Genomic DNA, 17,352 nt, shown 5'->3' on the forward strand with positions numbered 1-17,352 from the left:
GAGCAATTTCTTGTTTTTAAAGATGGATCGATTTGATTTCGGTTCATGTGACCAAACTTTAATTTGATTTCTGGTTAATGTGAGCGTTTTTTTAGGAATCGCATTAAATTTATTTTGACCAACCTTTTTTTTTTTGCTTACGCACCGGTTTCCGACCCACCAAAGGTGGACGACTAATCCGTCAAACTCTTCATGTGGCCTATCCTGGTGACATTGTGAGTCGACACATTATTTGTAACAACCAACAATTTATTTAAATTACATGCACATTGTTCTTCCTAATAGTTTAGGAGGAAAATAGTGTTTTTAATTAAGCATCACTCATACTAAAGTAGTTGGCACACAACTCTTTTCTTGTTCACAGAAAACTTTCAAAATACAAATTACTATATTACATATCATACAAATTTACCATGACTAGGGTGAAGAGATCATCTTGTACATGGTTACCTAGCTAAAGGAATGGTATCTGATGCAATATTTAATGAAGTCAATTCAACTATAGCTCTTTCTCTTCCATTATTTCTGTGAACCATGTCCAAAGATAGACATTCCTTTAGCTCTGCCAATATTTGACTCATGTCTGGCCTTTCAACTTCAATTGGTGAAGTGCTTGACATGGCTATCTCAACAACTTTCCATGCCGAATTGATGTCGAATTTACCTTGCAACCTTGCATCAATAATGCTTCGAATATCTCCTCTTTCAACTATTGGAGTAACCCATTGAAGTATGTGAATGCTTTCTCCTGATGCTCTTACTAATGCTTTCTTTCCAGTGATCAATTCAAGTAGAACTATCCCAAAGCTGTAGATATCATTTTTCTTATTTGTGTTTCCTGTTCTCTGGAATCTATTATAAAAATGGACAAATAAAAGACATAAATGATTGTTTTTTTATAGGCAAATGTTAGCAATGTTGGTGGTTATGTTAGTTTTTTTAACTGCATACGTGAATACGTGACCCTTAAGCTTATTCGTATTGCTTTTTTTTTTTTCATTTTAGAAATTATTGACTAAAATAAACAGATCTTTTGTCTAGTATCAATGAGTTGTCAAGAGTATCCCTGAAGTTTTATTTAGAAAGATTAAGAAGCACATTGATAAATTTATCTCACGTGTTCTGAAACATTAATTATGCAAAGTAAATGCCAAAATAATATTGAAATTCGGTTCATCTAAGTTGAATTTTGATATTAGCAAGTACTTACTTTGGATCAACATAACCAAATGTACCAGCAGGGCGTGTGGATATATGAGAATCAATATCGTTATCAAAAGCTCTACTCAGACCAAAATCAGCAATCTTGGCATGCATGTTTTCATCTAGTAATATGTTTGAAGGTTTCAAATCTCTATGCATAGTAGGTGGTTTGCATCCATTATGCAGATAATCCAATCCTGCAAAACAACACTAAATGCAATGTAAGGATGCACAATGCAAGAAAGACGATTCTATAAATAATACATTAATTAATTACCGTGTGCTGCATCAACTGCAATGTTAAGTCTCTCATTCCAATTTAACATATTTGAATTTTCCACTGCATGCAAATAGGCATTAGTCTCGAAATTCTGAAAATGTAGTCTGTAAAACAAAGACATAGGAAAAATTTCATTCTCTTTGCATGCTTCTTTCCTTATTCACATTCATTCTTATGATATAAATTGTTGTGTACAAAAAGCTTACCTATGTTTGCATTCCACCTTTGTTAGAAGATGTTTTTTAATTAGGTTGGTCATTAAAATATAGAAAAGCTTGAATTACTAAATCTAAGATGCATGCTGAGAGATGACTCAAGAACGAAACATAAACTACCTAATAAATGTTGTTGGAGATTTCCATTGGCCATGTATTCATAAATTAATGCTTTGATTTCACCTTCATCACAATATCCAACAAGGGAGACCAAATTTCTATGATGAACAACTGTTAGAAGTTGTGCCTGCATTTTAAATTTTATATCTATCAAAGTTAACTATGAAATTAATGCAAGATTCTCCTTTCATATATTACTCAACTAAAATAAAAATGGAATATGTTGTCGTTTTTAACTTGAATACAATGTCTAACCTCTGCTTCAAATTCCTTATAACCTTGCATTGATGATGGTGAAAGCATCTTAACAGCGACTTCAGTTTGATCTTGTAGAGTGCCAAAGTAAACTTTTCCAAATCCTCCTTCTCCAATAATAGTTTTGAAGTTATCAGTAATATTGACAATTTCAGTATAACTGAATCTTTGATGTTTTGATTTTGTTGAAGCCCTATTCTTAGAGTTTGAAGACGTAATTATAACTGTCATAAATAAGTATGAATGAAAATATGCAGAGGATGTGGAAACAAATTGTGGCAGAAAAGCGATATAAGTTTTACACGAGATGACACCAGTATAAAACACCATCTATATAGCCAAGTTTTTTTGGAGAGTGACTAATATATGTTATGAGCAAAAAATTATTTCATAAATAAGTAGCAAACTATAAATTATTTCATATAAATGAAGCACAATTAGGGACTCCAAACCCATTTACAAAGCACGAAGCACGAAGAATTAGTATATAAAATCAAATCAAAGTGCTCGTCTCTATTTGTATCCTTATTTGAGAATATGAACCCGATATTATGTCCTCCTAGAAGTACCTGGTCTCTTTCTTTTGAATATCCAAAATCCAAGAGAAATCAAGACGATTACAATCATTGCTGAAAACGATGCTATAAGTGGTACAAACAAATTCTTCTTCTTTCTGCATGATTCCTTTTTACAAAGGCCGGGATTATCATCTACACTGAAAGAAGTCAAAGGTGCTTAGGTATTAGTTATCATATCATTGTTATATTTACATTATCTTACTTTGAGTGAAACTAAGATTCACATATTCTAAGTAAGGTATTGAACTCAAGCCTTTTGATTGAAAAAAAATTGAGGTTAAGAAACTAGACTAAAGATGATTAGTCCAGCCCTAAAAGAAAGAGTTTGAATGATATTTTGCGCATAGAACATAGTTATATCCAAAAATAGAGACTTGTTGATTTTACGAGGAAGAAAACTCAATTAACATTGCTGAATATATTCCTATAAAGATTACAGGAAAAAAAAGCTTAATTGCAAATCTGTCTTTTTCAAGAATATAATATGAATTGATATAGCTTTGAGTATGAGGCATACCTTAGTGATAGTGAACCTGTTTTTGATCTCTCAAGGAGTTCACTTGGAACTAATCCAGTAAGATTGTTCTTCCCCACGTTTCTGGTAACACAAGACAAACAAATATGACACCTTTTTGAATCTCATAAAAATTTGAAATTACATTTGATGCATCAACATGTGACTTACAAGACTTGTAGTGACCGAAGTTGTATCAGAAAATCAGGTAAAGGACCGTTTAAGCTATTGTTTGACAAATCCCTGAAAGAAAACAATTTAAATGTAGAGTTACAAATTTGAATCCCCAATAAAGAGAGAATAATTTCCAATTCGAATGGATTTGGTTTCATCATTTAACCAAATGAAACAGACTATTCGTTGGCAAGCCTAACGTCCAATCTATATTTTGGTATATATTTGATATTTTGAAGAGTTGAAGTAATAAATCAAGCTGATGGGATCAAGTGGTTAATGAGCTCCTCAAGGATTCAAGAGAACAAGTTTGATTCCTAGGTCAAACTTTACTTATCTCCAGACCAACTTCGGATTACTAGGGACCTTTTCCCTGAAAATCCGAAGGGTAACACAAAAAAAAAAAAGGAAAAAAAAGAAGTAATAACATGATAAATGATCATAAAACATTTCAATCACACTTGGTTTATTTTTTTAAAACGTTTTATAATTTTCTTAATTTAGAAAATAAAAATAAGGTTTTCCCTCAATTCCAAACAGACTGTAATCTCCTCTTAGTTTCTTTAATGAAATAAGATTAGGAACTCACAAGTATTGTAACATAGTTAGCTTTGATATGGAAGATGATATCTCTCCTGTCAATCCACTTGAAGACAAATTCCTGGTTGTGTTTCCAAATAATTTCAGAGGATAATTAAAGTTTTTGAAATTTATGCATATGGTTAATTTAAGGGATTGTAAACTTACAAAGATGTGATTCTTGGGGGATTATTGTCATCATCAGTGCTACAGTTTAGGCCTTCCCACATATAATTCACAGGGGCACATGGATCTCCTTGCCAATTTCTAGTCACTCCATAAGCATTCTTGATGTTTGTGATATTATCAACTAGTATTTTGTATTAAAAGAAAAAAACTGATCAAAAGGATTTCAAGCCAATTGCACATAGTTTACTTTACACCACAAATAACACTAAAAAATCAAATACAACACTCGTCCTAAATACAGGATCCTGTTGACAAAAACCAGGGAATTAAGAAAAATTGAGTATGAAATTTGTTGACTATTAGTGTTTATTAGAGATTGTAGAAAAAGATGTAAGGTAATTAGAGATTTTTTTTTAGAGGAGATAATTGGAGGTATGTTGATAAAGAAATAATTAATGCAATTAGAGACCGAGGTAGTATGTTTTTCAAATAAACTAAAGTCCTAGCTTACCATCATCCTGTTGAGTTTCTAATTGTGAGAAGTCTTTTGCCATATAAATCTCAAAGGCATTTAGGATGGGTGGAAGGGTTGAATTCTTTGTCTTGGAAAGAGAAATTTGATATGTTTCGGCTCTACGCAAAGGTTCTGTACTAAATATGAGATCTGGTGTCCGGTATATAGGCGTCACAGGTCCAAACCATAACTTGTCATTCACTGTGATATTGAACTCTCTAGTTTCATTTGCGGCCAGCTCTTCAACCTCATTAAAGTGAATGTAGAGGTAGTATTGATCATTTTCATTATTTGAACTCCAATGAAATTGTAAAGGGGCGCTAGCATTTACTGGTGTAGCTGCAGTGCTCATCACAATTGTTGGTGGTTTATAAATATTCTGAACTAGATGATCGTTGTTAAGTGAGGTGCTTAATCGTCTCCAATCAATTAACTCATAAGAAAACCACATGCGGTCATAAACATCATCTTTGTACCTGTTGTTTGTACATGACCAAAGAAATTATCAGTAATTGTATTTGATGTAATTTATTTATATAAATATTAAATTTAGTTAACTGTCAGCTGATCACTCCCATCTTGCCTGTATTCTATGTCTGTGATGGAACCTAAATTGCATCGATTGAAGAGTGATAATACTGAAGATGTGACGTAAGTTTCATTGTTCAAAGGCCTCAATTCTATAGCCGAAATGAATGGAGTCCCTTGGCCTGTGTTAACAAGACATGGTTGTATGTAATCTTGTGATGGACTGTAAATGATCTCATTGAATCTCATACGTGATGCATTGGGGAACTTCACAGTATCCCAAACATTAGCTCCAAAATGAAGATCAAATTGTGGAGGGTCATTTAAATCATCATAGTTACCATAATAGAAAGAAGCTCTGATTAAATATTTAGTACCAGATGTTACATTTATTCTGTAACAATTTCTCACTCCACTTGGAAAGCTTCTCACATATTCTAGATACCGTCGAACATTGTTTGTAGACAATATCTTCTTACTCACACCGCTATCTATGAATTTGGCATCTGAAATGTAATTTAGGTCTGTGTCCGTATCAGAATAGCTCAAATGTTCAGGTAGACCACAATCTATGCTAATGAATCCTGATACATATAAATTGAGGAACAAATTAAGATAAATTATTCAACTATAATAATTACAAGTAATAACTATGTGATATACAAACCTGATTGATCCTGAGCTTGTATCAAAACTAAAATAGTAAGACCACCAAGCAATGCTAAAAGAAAATGCAGTAACATTCTCATTATTGTTTGCTTCATGAATAATGAGTGCTAATACGCTATACAAGGAAGCATTTATACAATACAAATATGTATATTTTTTGTTTTAGGGACATACAAATATGTATATTATTATCATATATGATTGAATATTCATGTAAAAATATTTCATACAAATTAGCATTTGATTTTAATAAACGATTTCAATTAAATTAAAAATGATTGTGCATGTACTATATCCATTCGAATTTTAAAAAAAAAATGTAAAAATAAAGTCAAACGAATTATAGTCAACTATGAGGGTAGAGTTGACATCCTCTCCATCTTGTACATAACTTTTGTGGTTATGTCTCAATCATATATATACATTAGCAATATATATACATCGGCAATAAATTTGTTTCAGGTGTTTTTCAATATAATGTTTATGAATAATTTCTTTACTTTTAAAATCGACATATTAATTTTTAAGTAAATAAAAAAGATTAAAAATATGTTTTTGATCCTTGCAAACATGACAATTTAGGTTTCGATCCCTGAGAAAAAAAAATGAAATATGCTCTTGCAATTTTTAATTTATTTTTAAAATAGTTCCAAAACTCGTTTACTTAATGATTTGGCACCATTTTATTTATGTGTCATTGACTGTGCAGTACTATTCCACGTAGCATTTAATAGGATTGCATAAATATATATAAAATTAATTAATTTCTTTGCTGGTGACACCCAATACCAATGCTGCTATTGCCGGCGCTGGTGTTGATGATGATATCGATGATGTTATCCTCAATTTCAGACATGGATTCTACACTGCACTACATACTAGTTTTCATCCATCTCAAACATTAATGTTCTTCACAGGTACTATCTCCGTCTCTAATTATAAGATCCTTTTGAGAATTTTTTTTGTTCCTTTCTATAAGACTCATTTGCTATTTCCAACTACATTAATTAATTCTTTACATATATGCCCCTATTATTATACATCTTTTTCTTCAATTAGCAATAAATAACATGTTGAAAAATAAACCAACCCTCTCTCTTAATGGATAAAACTGTAAAAACAATAGTAATTACAAACATATTTAATACAAATATCCACTATCTTAATTTCCGTTATTTTTTTAAAATAATCATATAATTAGGGACGGAGGTAGTACTAGATTTTCTCAGCCCCATCAACAAACACAGGAGGACACAAGATTAGAATATTGATGAAAAATGAAACTGTTCAAACATGATATGAGACAAGCTTTCAAACCAATAGAAAACGGGCAAATATAAATTGATTAGAGACATATGGATCAATTTAGACTTGGAACTTGTTGTGCACATAAGAGGGTGTTCCTCTCCCGATTGAGTTGTTTCCATGCGCAAGAGTTAGAAATTGAATTTCTGACTACTTGATTAAGGTAAGGGGTCCAATTTTGTACTACTTAAACTAAACATTTTTTTTTAAACAAGCTAGAATAAAATAAATTATTATGAACAAAGCATTTTATCCAACATAAGGAGTGTTAGGACAGAACACAAAAAGTTTAACAATCAATTACACTACCGAATCAGGCAAAACCAATTAAGCCACAAAATATGATAATAAAAAACAGAAGTAGCATTTTTTGCTTCAACCATTAAAAATATAGGAGCTTAATTTTATCCAATAATTACTTCGTCCTTATGCTTAAAAATTTAATTACTTCTTTCTTTTCAAACCGCTCTAACGCACAAAAACCAAATTAAATATAAAAATGACCGAATAGCTTTAGAATATCGGCCAATCTAACTAAACTGAAGGAAGTGATCTGATAACCAAAGCAAATCAACCAAGTAGATTCTAATCCAATGTCGAATAAGCTAACAAATACTTCCGAAGTAATTGCAACCCAAAAACAAATGTTCAATAGTTTCTTCAAAACCACAACCACTCAGACAATGCTGAGAATGTTGAACGATATTTCACCTTATCGGTAGAAAGCTGACTGGCTGTGTTTGGAAGCAGGTTATTGTTTTTCACATTAACAATTTTTCCTCCCCAAAAAAAATTAAATCATGGTTCCCAATCTCTCCTTATTTCATGTTCCTTTTTAATAAAACAGATGTTTTTTGTTTGTTGTTTAAATATTTGGTTTAAAGTTTTTAATTTCTGACTAACATGGGAATGAAAACTCAGCATGAAATTAGCTTAGTTATGCAAGTCACGTCATTAAATTATGTCTAAATCAGCAAAAAAGTTTAATGAAGAAGCAATTAAAAGTGATGTGAAATTTCACTTGTAAATTAAAAGAATTTTTTTACAAAAATTAAAATCAAAGCGTGACTGCTATTTGCAATTATTTTAGTATATTTAAGTATTTTTTAATGTAAATTAATTCTTAGTACCATAAACTTTGTTTGGGTATTGCTTTCCTCTAAAGGTTTGTTTGGCATAATGACACTATTTTAAGCTTATAGCTTATCTTATAAGTACATTTTATTAGAAAAGACATGTTTGGACAGCTGTTAAAGAAACACCATTCAAACAAACGAAGATCCAAAAGTTAAAGTATCCGAAAGTTACAACGAAACAATCCACAAGGTACTGCAAAGTAGCCAAAAAATTTAAATTATGTTACAACTTGAAAACACAATAAAGGATTTAACCTCCAAATCAAATACTCAAAATCAAAAACATCATAATAAGATTTAAACCACTAAAATACTTGGTGTTTAACCTTTTTCAATAAAGATAGAAGTTGTTTCGATTTATTGTGAAAATGTCTCATATTGCGGTCATTCCAAATAGTAAAAAGAGTTGAAATCCAAATAATATTAAAAGTCAAACGAGACTTGTTGGAAAAACCCCCAAGACCTGCAAACAGAAGAAAATGTTCAAATAAAGAACCTTAAAGAGTTGTTGAGATGCCTAACCATCCCGTTATTAAAAGCCAAAGTTGACCATAAAAAGCACAAGAAAAGAACAAATGATCTTGATCCTCAACCAATCCGCAAGCGGTCGAACAAAAAGAATCATTATAATCCAAGACATTTCTCTTAAACAGATTCATCTTAGTTGTTGATCTATTCAGGAACAAACACCAAATAAAACATGATTGCAACGATCATCAATTGCCACATCCGAACTAGTCAAGTGATTATAAGCACTTTTGACCGTGTACTTATGGGAAGAATGAAGCTTCCAAATCCACCTGTCAGACACATCAACCTACAAAACCACAAGTGAAAGTTGCTTTGCACACTCCCTCACCAATTGCCCCTGATCCACCCACACAAAGAGTCTCATTATCCACTTCCACGCCTCACCATTAACCTCTCAAACTAAAGAGAACATCTCCGCAGCAGTGACACATTTGTTAAAAGCAACATCAAATAAACTAGCATATCTAACATCTAAAGAAACACCATTCAACTAGAGATCCCCCGGCCACCTGTCTAGAAATATTATCCAACAACCACCGATCATCTAACAAACTGCCCCCTCCTAATATTATGCATGTATGGTTATAGTTCCATTCATAAATTAAATTTATATTTTATGTCATTTCATATTTATATGATAGTTCAACCACTAATTTTACTAAATACAAAAAATTCAATTAAATAGCTGATTTGTTATCAATTATAAATTAGTTTATCATCTATCCGCTTTAAATTCATCCACTATATACTAATTTATCGGTTATCCGCTATTTTTTACTAAATATAACATAAATAAAAGTTATACAAACTTTTAATTTATCGTAAAATAAAATAATGTGAAAATATGAAATAAAATTAAAGATTTGATCATGAGGTTAAACATAATCATTTCAAAAAGAGTATGGGATGGGAGAACATCTCTAAACTAAACTAGTGTTTCACCATTTTTAATTTATCCCATTTGTACGGGATGGGAGAACATCTCGGTTGACATTTTGTTTGTTTGACTAAACCAATGTGAAATTCAACCAGCTATTGAATGATTAATATATAGTCAGCAACCTTTTTTTTTTTCTTTCTTTTTTCAGAAGGAAATATAATCAGCAATTATCAAGTAATTTTTACAATAATATATCATACTTAAACATATCCAAACCTTAAATCACGCATAGTTTACTAATTCAATGATGTAACTATTTTTATTTTTTATTTTGGTCAAGTCAATGATGTAATTTTAATTATTTATTTTTTAGTTGATTTCAGATGTAACTGTTTCTTTTTTTTTTTACTAACAGATGTAACTGTTATTATATATAAAAAGTGGTTGATTAATATTAAAGTACTCAACTTTCCTTAAAAAAAAAATTAAAGTACTGAACCTGTCACACACTCCAATATCCTTTATTATAAAAGTTAGATTTGGTTGGCTACCATGTTTACCCTAATTCACCCTACTTTGCCCTAATCCCTAGCATTTTTCCGTAGATCCCATAACAACCCCTTACGGGTCAAGCTAGCATTTTGCCCTAAAATAACAATATTTTTCTTCATGTTTTTACGGCTCCATTGGATCCAATTACGATCAAAATTGTCCATGTGAAGGTTGAGTCCGTCAAACAAAATTGAGATTGGTTGCGTGTAATTTGCATTTGTGCAATTTTGGTCCTGTTGGCATTTTGCATCTGTTCAAATTGCAACTTCATTCAATGTTGTTGGATTGTTTTTATTTTGGTTGCAAGTACTTTTACTTATCATATAATGCCTTTATGTTGATGGTTTTGTAATCCAAACTAAGTATTTTATCAATCCTCATAATTTCGTTTGTGTTATAATCGATTTACAAATTGTTGCTACAAATCCAGTTTTCATTGTTATAAGCTGCAACTTAATAGCAAATAGCGTATTATAAGTTAGTTTGGTAAGAGATGATGTTAAAAAGAAAGACATTCCTTTAGATTTCATCAAATACAATAATGAATATTGACTTAATGTGATATAAAGCCAACCAATCTCACTTTTCATCTGTATCGTATAATTATAAGGGTTGGAACTTGATACAATACTTTTAAGGATTAGAGCTTTATAAAGTTACAGATGCATAGTGTGGAAACAAGCATATATAAACAATTAGATATTCGATTGATCTATTAATCACCAACTAATATGAGAAGCATATAAGATACATAATTAGAACAAAATTCTTCCGACACTTATCAATGGATAAAAAACCATTTGCATGATAATTTCTAATGGGTTCCGTACCACTATGCGAGTAGCAAATGCTGCCACACTAATGAAAGAGTGCAAAGTAGATTTAAATTGACAGTTTATTATGACATTAATTCTTATTGACCAAATTCTTATTGCCTAAGGTGACTCATATGTTTACTTATGAGATGCAGAATGAGTATTAATGTAATTAATAAACGTGATGGAATTGACAACGTCACAATTAATGGGAGACAATCAGAATTATTAGCATTAAGATCAAAATGTTAGACTTCTAAGTGGTGCATCTGATATGGATATAGAAGAAAGAAGAGTGTTCTCTCTATTAAATGTCGTTTACCATGAATTATTTCATAACGTATGATGAATGTAAAACATTAACAATAACTAGACTATGACCTTATCGATTTGTTATCATTATTTTAAATTAGGGCTAACTTAAACTTTATCATGCTATTTTTATTGGTTATTGTACATTCATTATGCTATAACTTATTCGATTATATTTCATTTGATAAGACCAGTGCGGGTCAAAAGTCTAGTTATTTATATATTTTAGATTTGTTTATGACGGCTACCCCAAACTTTTTTATCTGACTCCGCCATTAAATGAAGTACCGCTCTGTGGTACTCACTGTTAAGGAATGATGAGAATAAGACAGTGTTGACTTCGTTGGCATTCACTTTTTTTATTTTTGTTCATGCGTTGGCATTCACTTTGCTAATCACATCACATCACAATGTTCTTAAAAGTTAGTATTTTTTTAAGAAGCATGATTGGTTCTAATTTTTTTTTTAAAGTATTGGATATCCTTTTTTTAAAGAGAAACTCTAAGCTTCACCGTCTGCTATTTCTTTTAAATCTAGCAAGAGGTTCAGTATAAATTGGATCTGTAAAAAAGTTGGTTCATAATAGACCTATTTTTTTCATGGTTAGATTATAGCACTCCACCAAAACTTATCATGTCCTATCAAAACCAGAAAAATCAGTAGTGAAAACAACATGGAACTTTTAGTTTTTTTATTTTAGATTTACCTGCTATTTGAGTTTCAATTCAAATGTACTCCTTTCAATCTAACTTATTTTTTTAAAAAAGGAGAGTAATCATCAAAGAAACTTCTTGAACTCGGCTTTCAAAGTTTGAAAAAAAAACCCATTTCACGGTTGTGCACTAGTTCCTTTCAAAACTTTGGTAATTTCCTTCTCCCTATGTGCCAGAGATGGCAAAGAAATCATGTAGAAACGTTACATTATTGTCCTCTGAGAGGAATAATCCATAAAAAAGTTCTCGTGTATGTGCTTAAGATCAGTTTCAATCAATGACCATAATAATTATGTGATTTAGCTATATATTGGTATGACTAGTACTTGTTTGAAACCATCACCATTTCAATGGAACTGCAGGGGAGTTGTTTCCTCACTTTGGCACAAGGATGTCCCTTTGAAGGTGGTGTTGCTCGCTTGGCGATTGTTTCCTGACAGGTTGCCGACGAAGGACAACCTCCTTCGTCGTGGTGTGATTGACGAAAATTCCAAAGAGTGTGTGGCCGGTTGCGGTTCAAATGAATCTTCTAATCACTTGTTATTGCATTGTAATTTTTTTAGGTCCATCTGGAATTGTATCTATAGATGGCTGGGTATTTCTGCGGCTGCCCCTTATTATGTGACAGATCACTTTAATCAATTTAGTCACAGCGGTGGTAACTCTAAGGTCCGGTGTTCTATATTACAGGTTATTTGAGATGCAACTATTTGGGAAATTTGGAAAGAAAGGAATAGCAGGCTCTTCACAAATAATAATTGCTCGGCTTTACAGGTGACAGATAAGATTAAGCCCCTCACATTTATGTGGTTGAAGGGGAAATATGTTTCTCACTCCTCTCAATTATCATAGTCGGTGGCTTAGTCCATTTACCATCCTCGGTATAGGCTAATTGCTATTTCTTTTGTATCTCTTATATTGGTTCAGGATCTTTGTAAATATTGTTCTGACTTTGTTGGTTCTTCCTTAGTACACCTTATACTAGGAAGGTCACTTTGATTTGGTAATATATTCCATTTTAGCCTCTTAAAAAAAATATTGATATAAAAATGGAATAATAAGAAGCAAATGAAAAAAGTACCAAGAGAGAGAAAGAGCAATGAAGGAGATAGAGTTGGTGATGGCTTAGATAGAGTGTGGGTAGAGTATGATAAGATTTGGTGGATTGTCTAATCTACACATTAAAAAAATTGGTCCATCATGGACCAATTCTTCAACTGGTCCAAGCTAAAGCCACCCTAGCAAGATGGATAGTTTAAAGTAGGGGTGTTCGCGGTACAATTTGGTTCGGTTTTGAGATTAAAAGTCATACGAACCGCAGAATAAAAAAGTATGCGGTTTGATTTGGTTCGGTTGACTTTTAAAATATAATATGAACCAAACCAAACCAAACCAATGCGGTTTGAATTGGATTGGTTAGTGCGGTTTTTTAGGCAATAATTTTTTTTTTCCAACATTAAAATCAAATTAAAAAGTTAAAACACAATATATTTTTAGCAATACTTTAAATTTCATTCAACATTACAATTTTATTTTTCATCAACAATATTCCCAACTACGTAGACTAAATTAAAACGTGGACAAAAAGTAATCCAACTTTGTAAGAAATACAAAAGACTAAATTTTTTATCATTATCTAAGAGTTCAAGTAGAACATAAATACATTTTTGAAAGAAAAAGATAAGAAGAAACTTTACAAGAGAAAAAATATCTCATTTTATTAAAGTTTCTATGGGTATTGATCCAGGTGATATATATTTAATTAGTGTTTTTCTTACATTACGGTTTGATTTGGTTTGTAAAATCAAAACTGCAAACCGAACCAAACCATGCGGTTGAGTAAAAAATTGATCCAAATACATCTGAACCAAATGCAATTTTTTGCGGTTTTGATTTGGATTGGTTCGGTTTGCGGTTTTTCTATTGGATTGGTTCGGTTTTGGACACCCGTAGTTTAAAGTCAATTTTAATTCAAAAAGACTCATTTAAATTGTTTTTATTTTTTCTCTTTTAGTGTAATAAATGATTTTTCCGTACTTTTAGTCTTCTTTCATGTTACCAACTTCTCCTCCCCAAAAAAAATTCAACCCTGGTTCCCAATTTTTCTCCTTATTTCATGTTCTTTTTAATAAAATAAATGTTTTCTTTTTTTTTTTTTGAAGGAGGAAATATAAATGTTTTCTGTTTGTTGTTAAAATATTTTGTTTAAACTCAGCATGAAAGTCATGCAAGTCACGTAATCAAATCAAACTCGTCATCGTCTTTTTTACGTTCTTTCTCTTCCCTGCGGCTTGGGTTTCAGAACAGCTTCTTCCTCTAAGGTAAATGTCTCCTATTTCGTTTATAATTCATGTATTCTCACTATGAAGCACGGACACTCTTTGAATAAGCCATGTCTCGTTATCGAACACATGTCGTATCCGACACCGACACATATAATTACACTGAATTATGTGATTTTCTTAAATTATTAATGGTGTCGGCGTGTCAGTGTCGTGTTCGGTGTCAGTGTCTGTATCCGTGCTTCATTCTCATCACCGATTCGTAGGTTTCGCACAATTTAGTGTAGTGCAAGTATGATCGTTGGATATTGTTTTTGTTTGTTTTCTGCTTTTTGGTTTTCGATTATTATGATAATAATACTTGGTTTTATGTGTCTGATTGATTTTTATTCTGAATCCGGATAGTGTGATAGTCGTGTATGTTTTTCAATCACTACTTCTTATTTGTAATCAACCTTTTTTCTTTTGAGCCATCGTTAATCGTTTATGTTTTTGCACATACTCCCTCCGTTTCAAAATATAAGCAAAATTCACTTTTTAGGTTCATTCATTAAATGAATGAACCTAAAAAGTGAATTTTGCTTATATTTTGAAACGGATGGAGTACTAAAAAAGCAGAATGTTGTTGAATCATTGTACATGTTCGTGTTTTTTTTTTTTTTTTTTTATTATTATTATAAATATAACATCCATATATAAATACCATATCATATCATATATACACACATGTGATAATGATAAATGGATATGTTGTGCCTGCTGGATCTGCTGAAACACTCAATTTCATGCCTGATTTATGCTCTATTGTTGTCATTCATTATGCAAGAATGCTTTGTTGTTGCTTGTATTTTGCTTATGTCTTGTTATTTTCTGTGTTCAATTGGCAGATCTTTTTGTGATTTCAAGTTTAAGGACTAATGGATAATAAAGAAAAGGTTCGTATTAACATTGTGGTTATTGGTCAAGCCAACTCCGGGAAGTCAACCACCACTGCTCATTTGCTCTACAAGCTTGGAGGCATTGGAAAGGATGTCATTGAGAGACTTGAGAAAGAAGCTTATGAGGCTAACTGGCCTTCATTCAAGTATGCTTGGGTGCTTGACAAACTCAAGGGTGAGCGTGAAAGAGGTGCCACAATTGACATTTCTATGTCCAAGTTTGAGACAAACAAGTACAACTGCACTGTCATTGATGCTCCCGGACACAGGGAATACATTAGGAACATGATCAACTACTGGTGGTTTTGAAGCCGGTATGAATGGTCAGACCCTTGAACATGCTCTTCTTGCCTTCACTGTTGGTGTGAAGCAAATGATCTGCTGCTGCAACAAGGTATTTATATTTGATTATTTTATAATTCATTTATATAAGTACTAATTATCATCTACACCCAAATACTCCACGGTTAGGTATTTAGAAATATCGAAGCAAGTTTTACCATTTTTGATCAAGGTTGGCTATAACCCAAATGAAATTCCATTTGTTCCCATCTCTAGTTTTGATGGAGATAACTTGATTGACCGCTCCACTAATTTTGACTGGTAAATGGGTCCGACCCTTCTTGAAGCTATTGACAGAATGAAAGAGCCTAAGAGGCCATCAAATTTGCCTCTCCGACTACCAATTATGGATTTCTACAAGATTGGAGGAATCGGAGTTGTGTCTGTGGGACGTGTCGAGACTGGTTGCTTGTGCCCTGGAATGTCTGTGACTTTTGCCCCAACTGGGCTGCAAATTGAAGTCCAATCTGTGAAGATGTACCCTGGAATATTGGCGACTAAGCTGCAAGCTGAAGTGAACTCTTCGCAGATGCACCGTGAAATCTCCATGTGGCCTATCCTGGTGACATTGTGGGATTTAATGTCGACGTTTCTGCTATGGATCTCAAGCAAGGCTATGTTGTCTAAAACACCATGGATGATGTGGCCAAGGAGGCCGATTACTTTACATCTCATGTTATCATCACAAATCACCCTGGACAGATTGAAAAAGGCTATACGCCTATTCTTCACTGCCACACCTCCCAAATTGCTGTCGAATTTGATGAGCTTATTTGCAAGGTTGACAATCATTCTGGTTAGGTAATTGAGGAGAGGCCTGCATTCTTGAAGAATGGTGATGATGGTCTTATTGAGATGGTTCCCACCAAGCCTATGGTGGTAGAGCCTTTCTATCTATATCCTCCACTTGGCCATTTTGTTGTCCGATACTTGCATCAAACTGTGGCTGTTGGTGTTGTCATCTCTGCGACGACGAAGAGATTAGCGAGTCAGCATTGAAGAAGAATTGAATTGCGCAGGGATGATATATCTAGGGAAGTCTATTGTCGCTATTACAATAAATGGTCTTTCATCCGTAGTATGTCTATTTCTCGTCTAGTATACTTGTTTGGCAGGTTAAGCGTGAAATCTGCAACATCATCTTGCAGCTTTTGTTCTCATAACAGCTTTTTAGTGTCACTTGCATAATGTTCTGATTATTTGTTATTCTTGTCTAAAATTTACATCTGCTACGTAGGAACCCTCAAATTAACAGCAGTAATTTCTGCAAAATGCCGATGTTGAATATATTAGCATATGTGGTTCGAATAATACAGACTGGACAGGACATTGAACAAGGGGGAGGTACCATTTCAAGTTATAAAGGTCTGATGGTATCATGTTATTAATATTGTGATATATGTTTAAAAGAGCAAAAAATAAAACTTGTTTAAACCATTTCATATGTTGTTTTTTCATTTTATTTTTCCAGGACTAAATTTAGTTTCACAATTTTTATGAGGACTACAATAAAGCTTGACTTATAATTTAGTTTCACAAAAGTTTAGCATATGCGGTTATAGAACTCAGTTCAGTAAACGTTTACCACATTACATTGTTTCAGGGAATAACATTATATTCATTCACTCAAGTTTAAGCAAGAGTTCAATCCAGGGTCTTCTTATTCCATCTTCGTACGAAGGAAAAATAAACAACTACTAATCAACTCCAACTTTCACATGTTTTCCTTTGCACGAGTCTACAACTACTTGGTCATTTAACTCAAAATAATGTATGTGCAACCTAAGT

General features: G+C 32.4%; 1 protein-coding gene and 1 pseudogene across 3 annotated transcripts; one reads left to right on the plus strand and one right to left on the minus strand.

Annotated features, from left to right (window-relative positions):
- Positions 1-228: 228 nt before the first annotated feature.
- Positions 229-5,913, minus strand: LOC11421236 (probable LRR receptor-like serine/threonine-protein kinase At1g05700). 3 transcript variants are annotated; one of them, XM_039828406.1, is made up of 13 exons: positions 5,757-5,913; positions 5,145-5,673; positions 4,559-5,037; positions 4,087-4,228; positions 3,929-4,000; positions 3,337-3,408; positions 3,169-3,249; positions 2,643-2,788; positions 2,074-2,180; positions 1,819-1,945; positions 1,481-1,543; positions 1,211-1,400; positions 229-852 (listed from the first exon to the last, which is right to left on the minus strand). In XM_039828406.1, the coding sequence occupies exons 1-13, from the start codon at positions 5,851-5,853 to the stop codon at positions 447-449; spliced, it is 2,511 nt and encodes an 836-aa protein (XP_039684340.1). In that variant the 5' UTR covers positions 5,854-5,913; the 3' UTR covers positions 229-446. The 3 variants fall into 3 exon arrangements, with proteins under 3 accessions (XP_039684340.1, XP_003627084.3, XP_024628993.1); XM_003627036.3 differs by having other exon boundaries at positions 2,074-2,297; XM_024773225.1 differs by lacking the exon at positions 3,929-4,000 and having other exon boundaries at positions 2,074-2,297.
- A 9,239-nt stretch (positions 5,914-15,152) lies between these two features.
- LOC25500353 (elongation factor 1-alpha-like) lies at positions 15,153-16,923 on the plus strand (annotated as a pseudogene).
- The last annotated feature ends 429 nt before the right edge of the window (positions 16,924-17,352 follow it).

This window comes from Medicago truncatula, chromosome 8 (genome assembly GCF_003473485.1).
Source record: "Medicago truncatula cultivar Jemalong A17 chromosome 8, MtrunA17r5.0-ANR, whole genome shotgun sequence".
NCBI lineage: Eukaryota > Viridiplantae > Streptophyta > Magnoliopsida > Fabales > Fabaceae > Medicago > Medicago truncatula.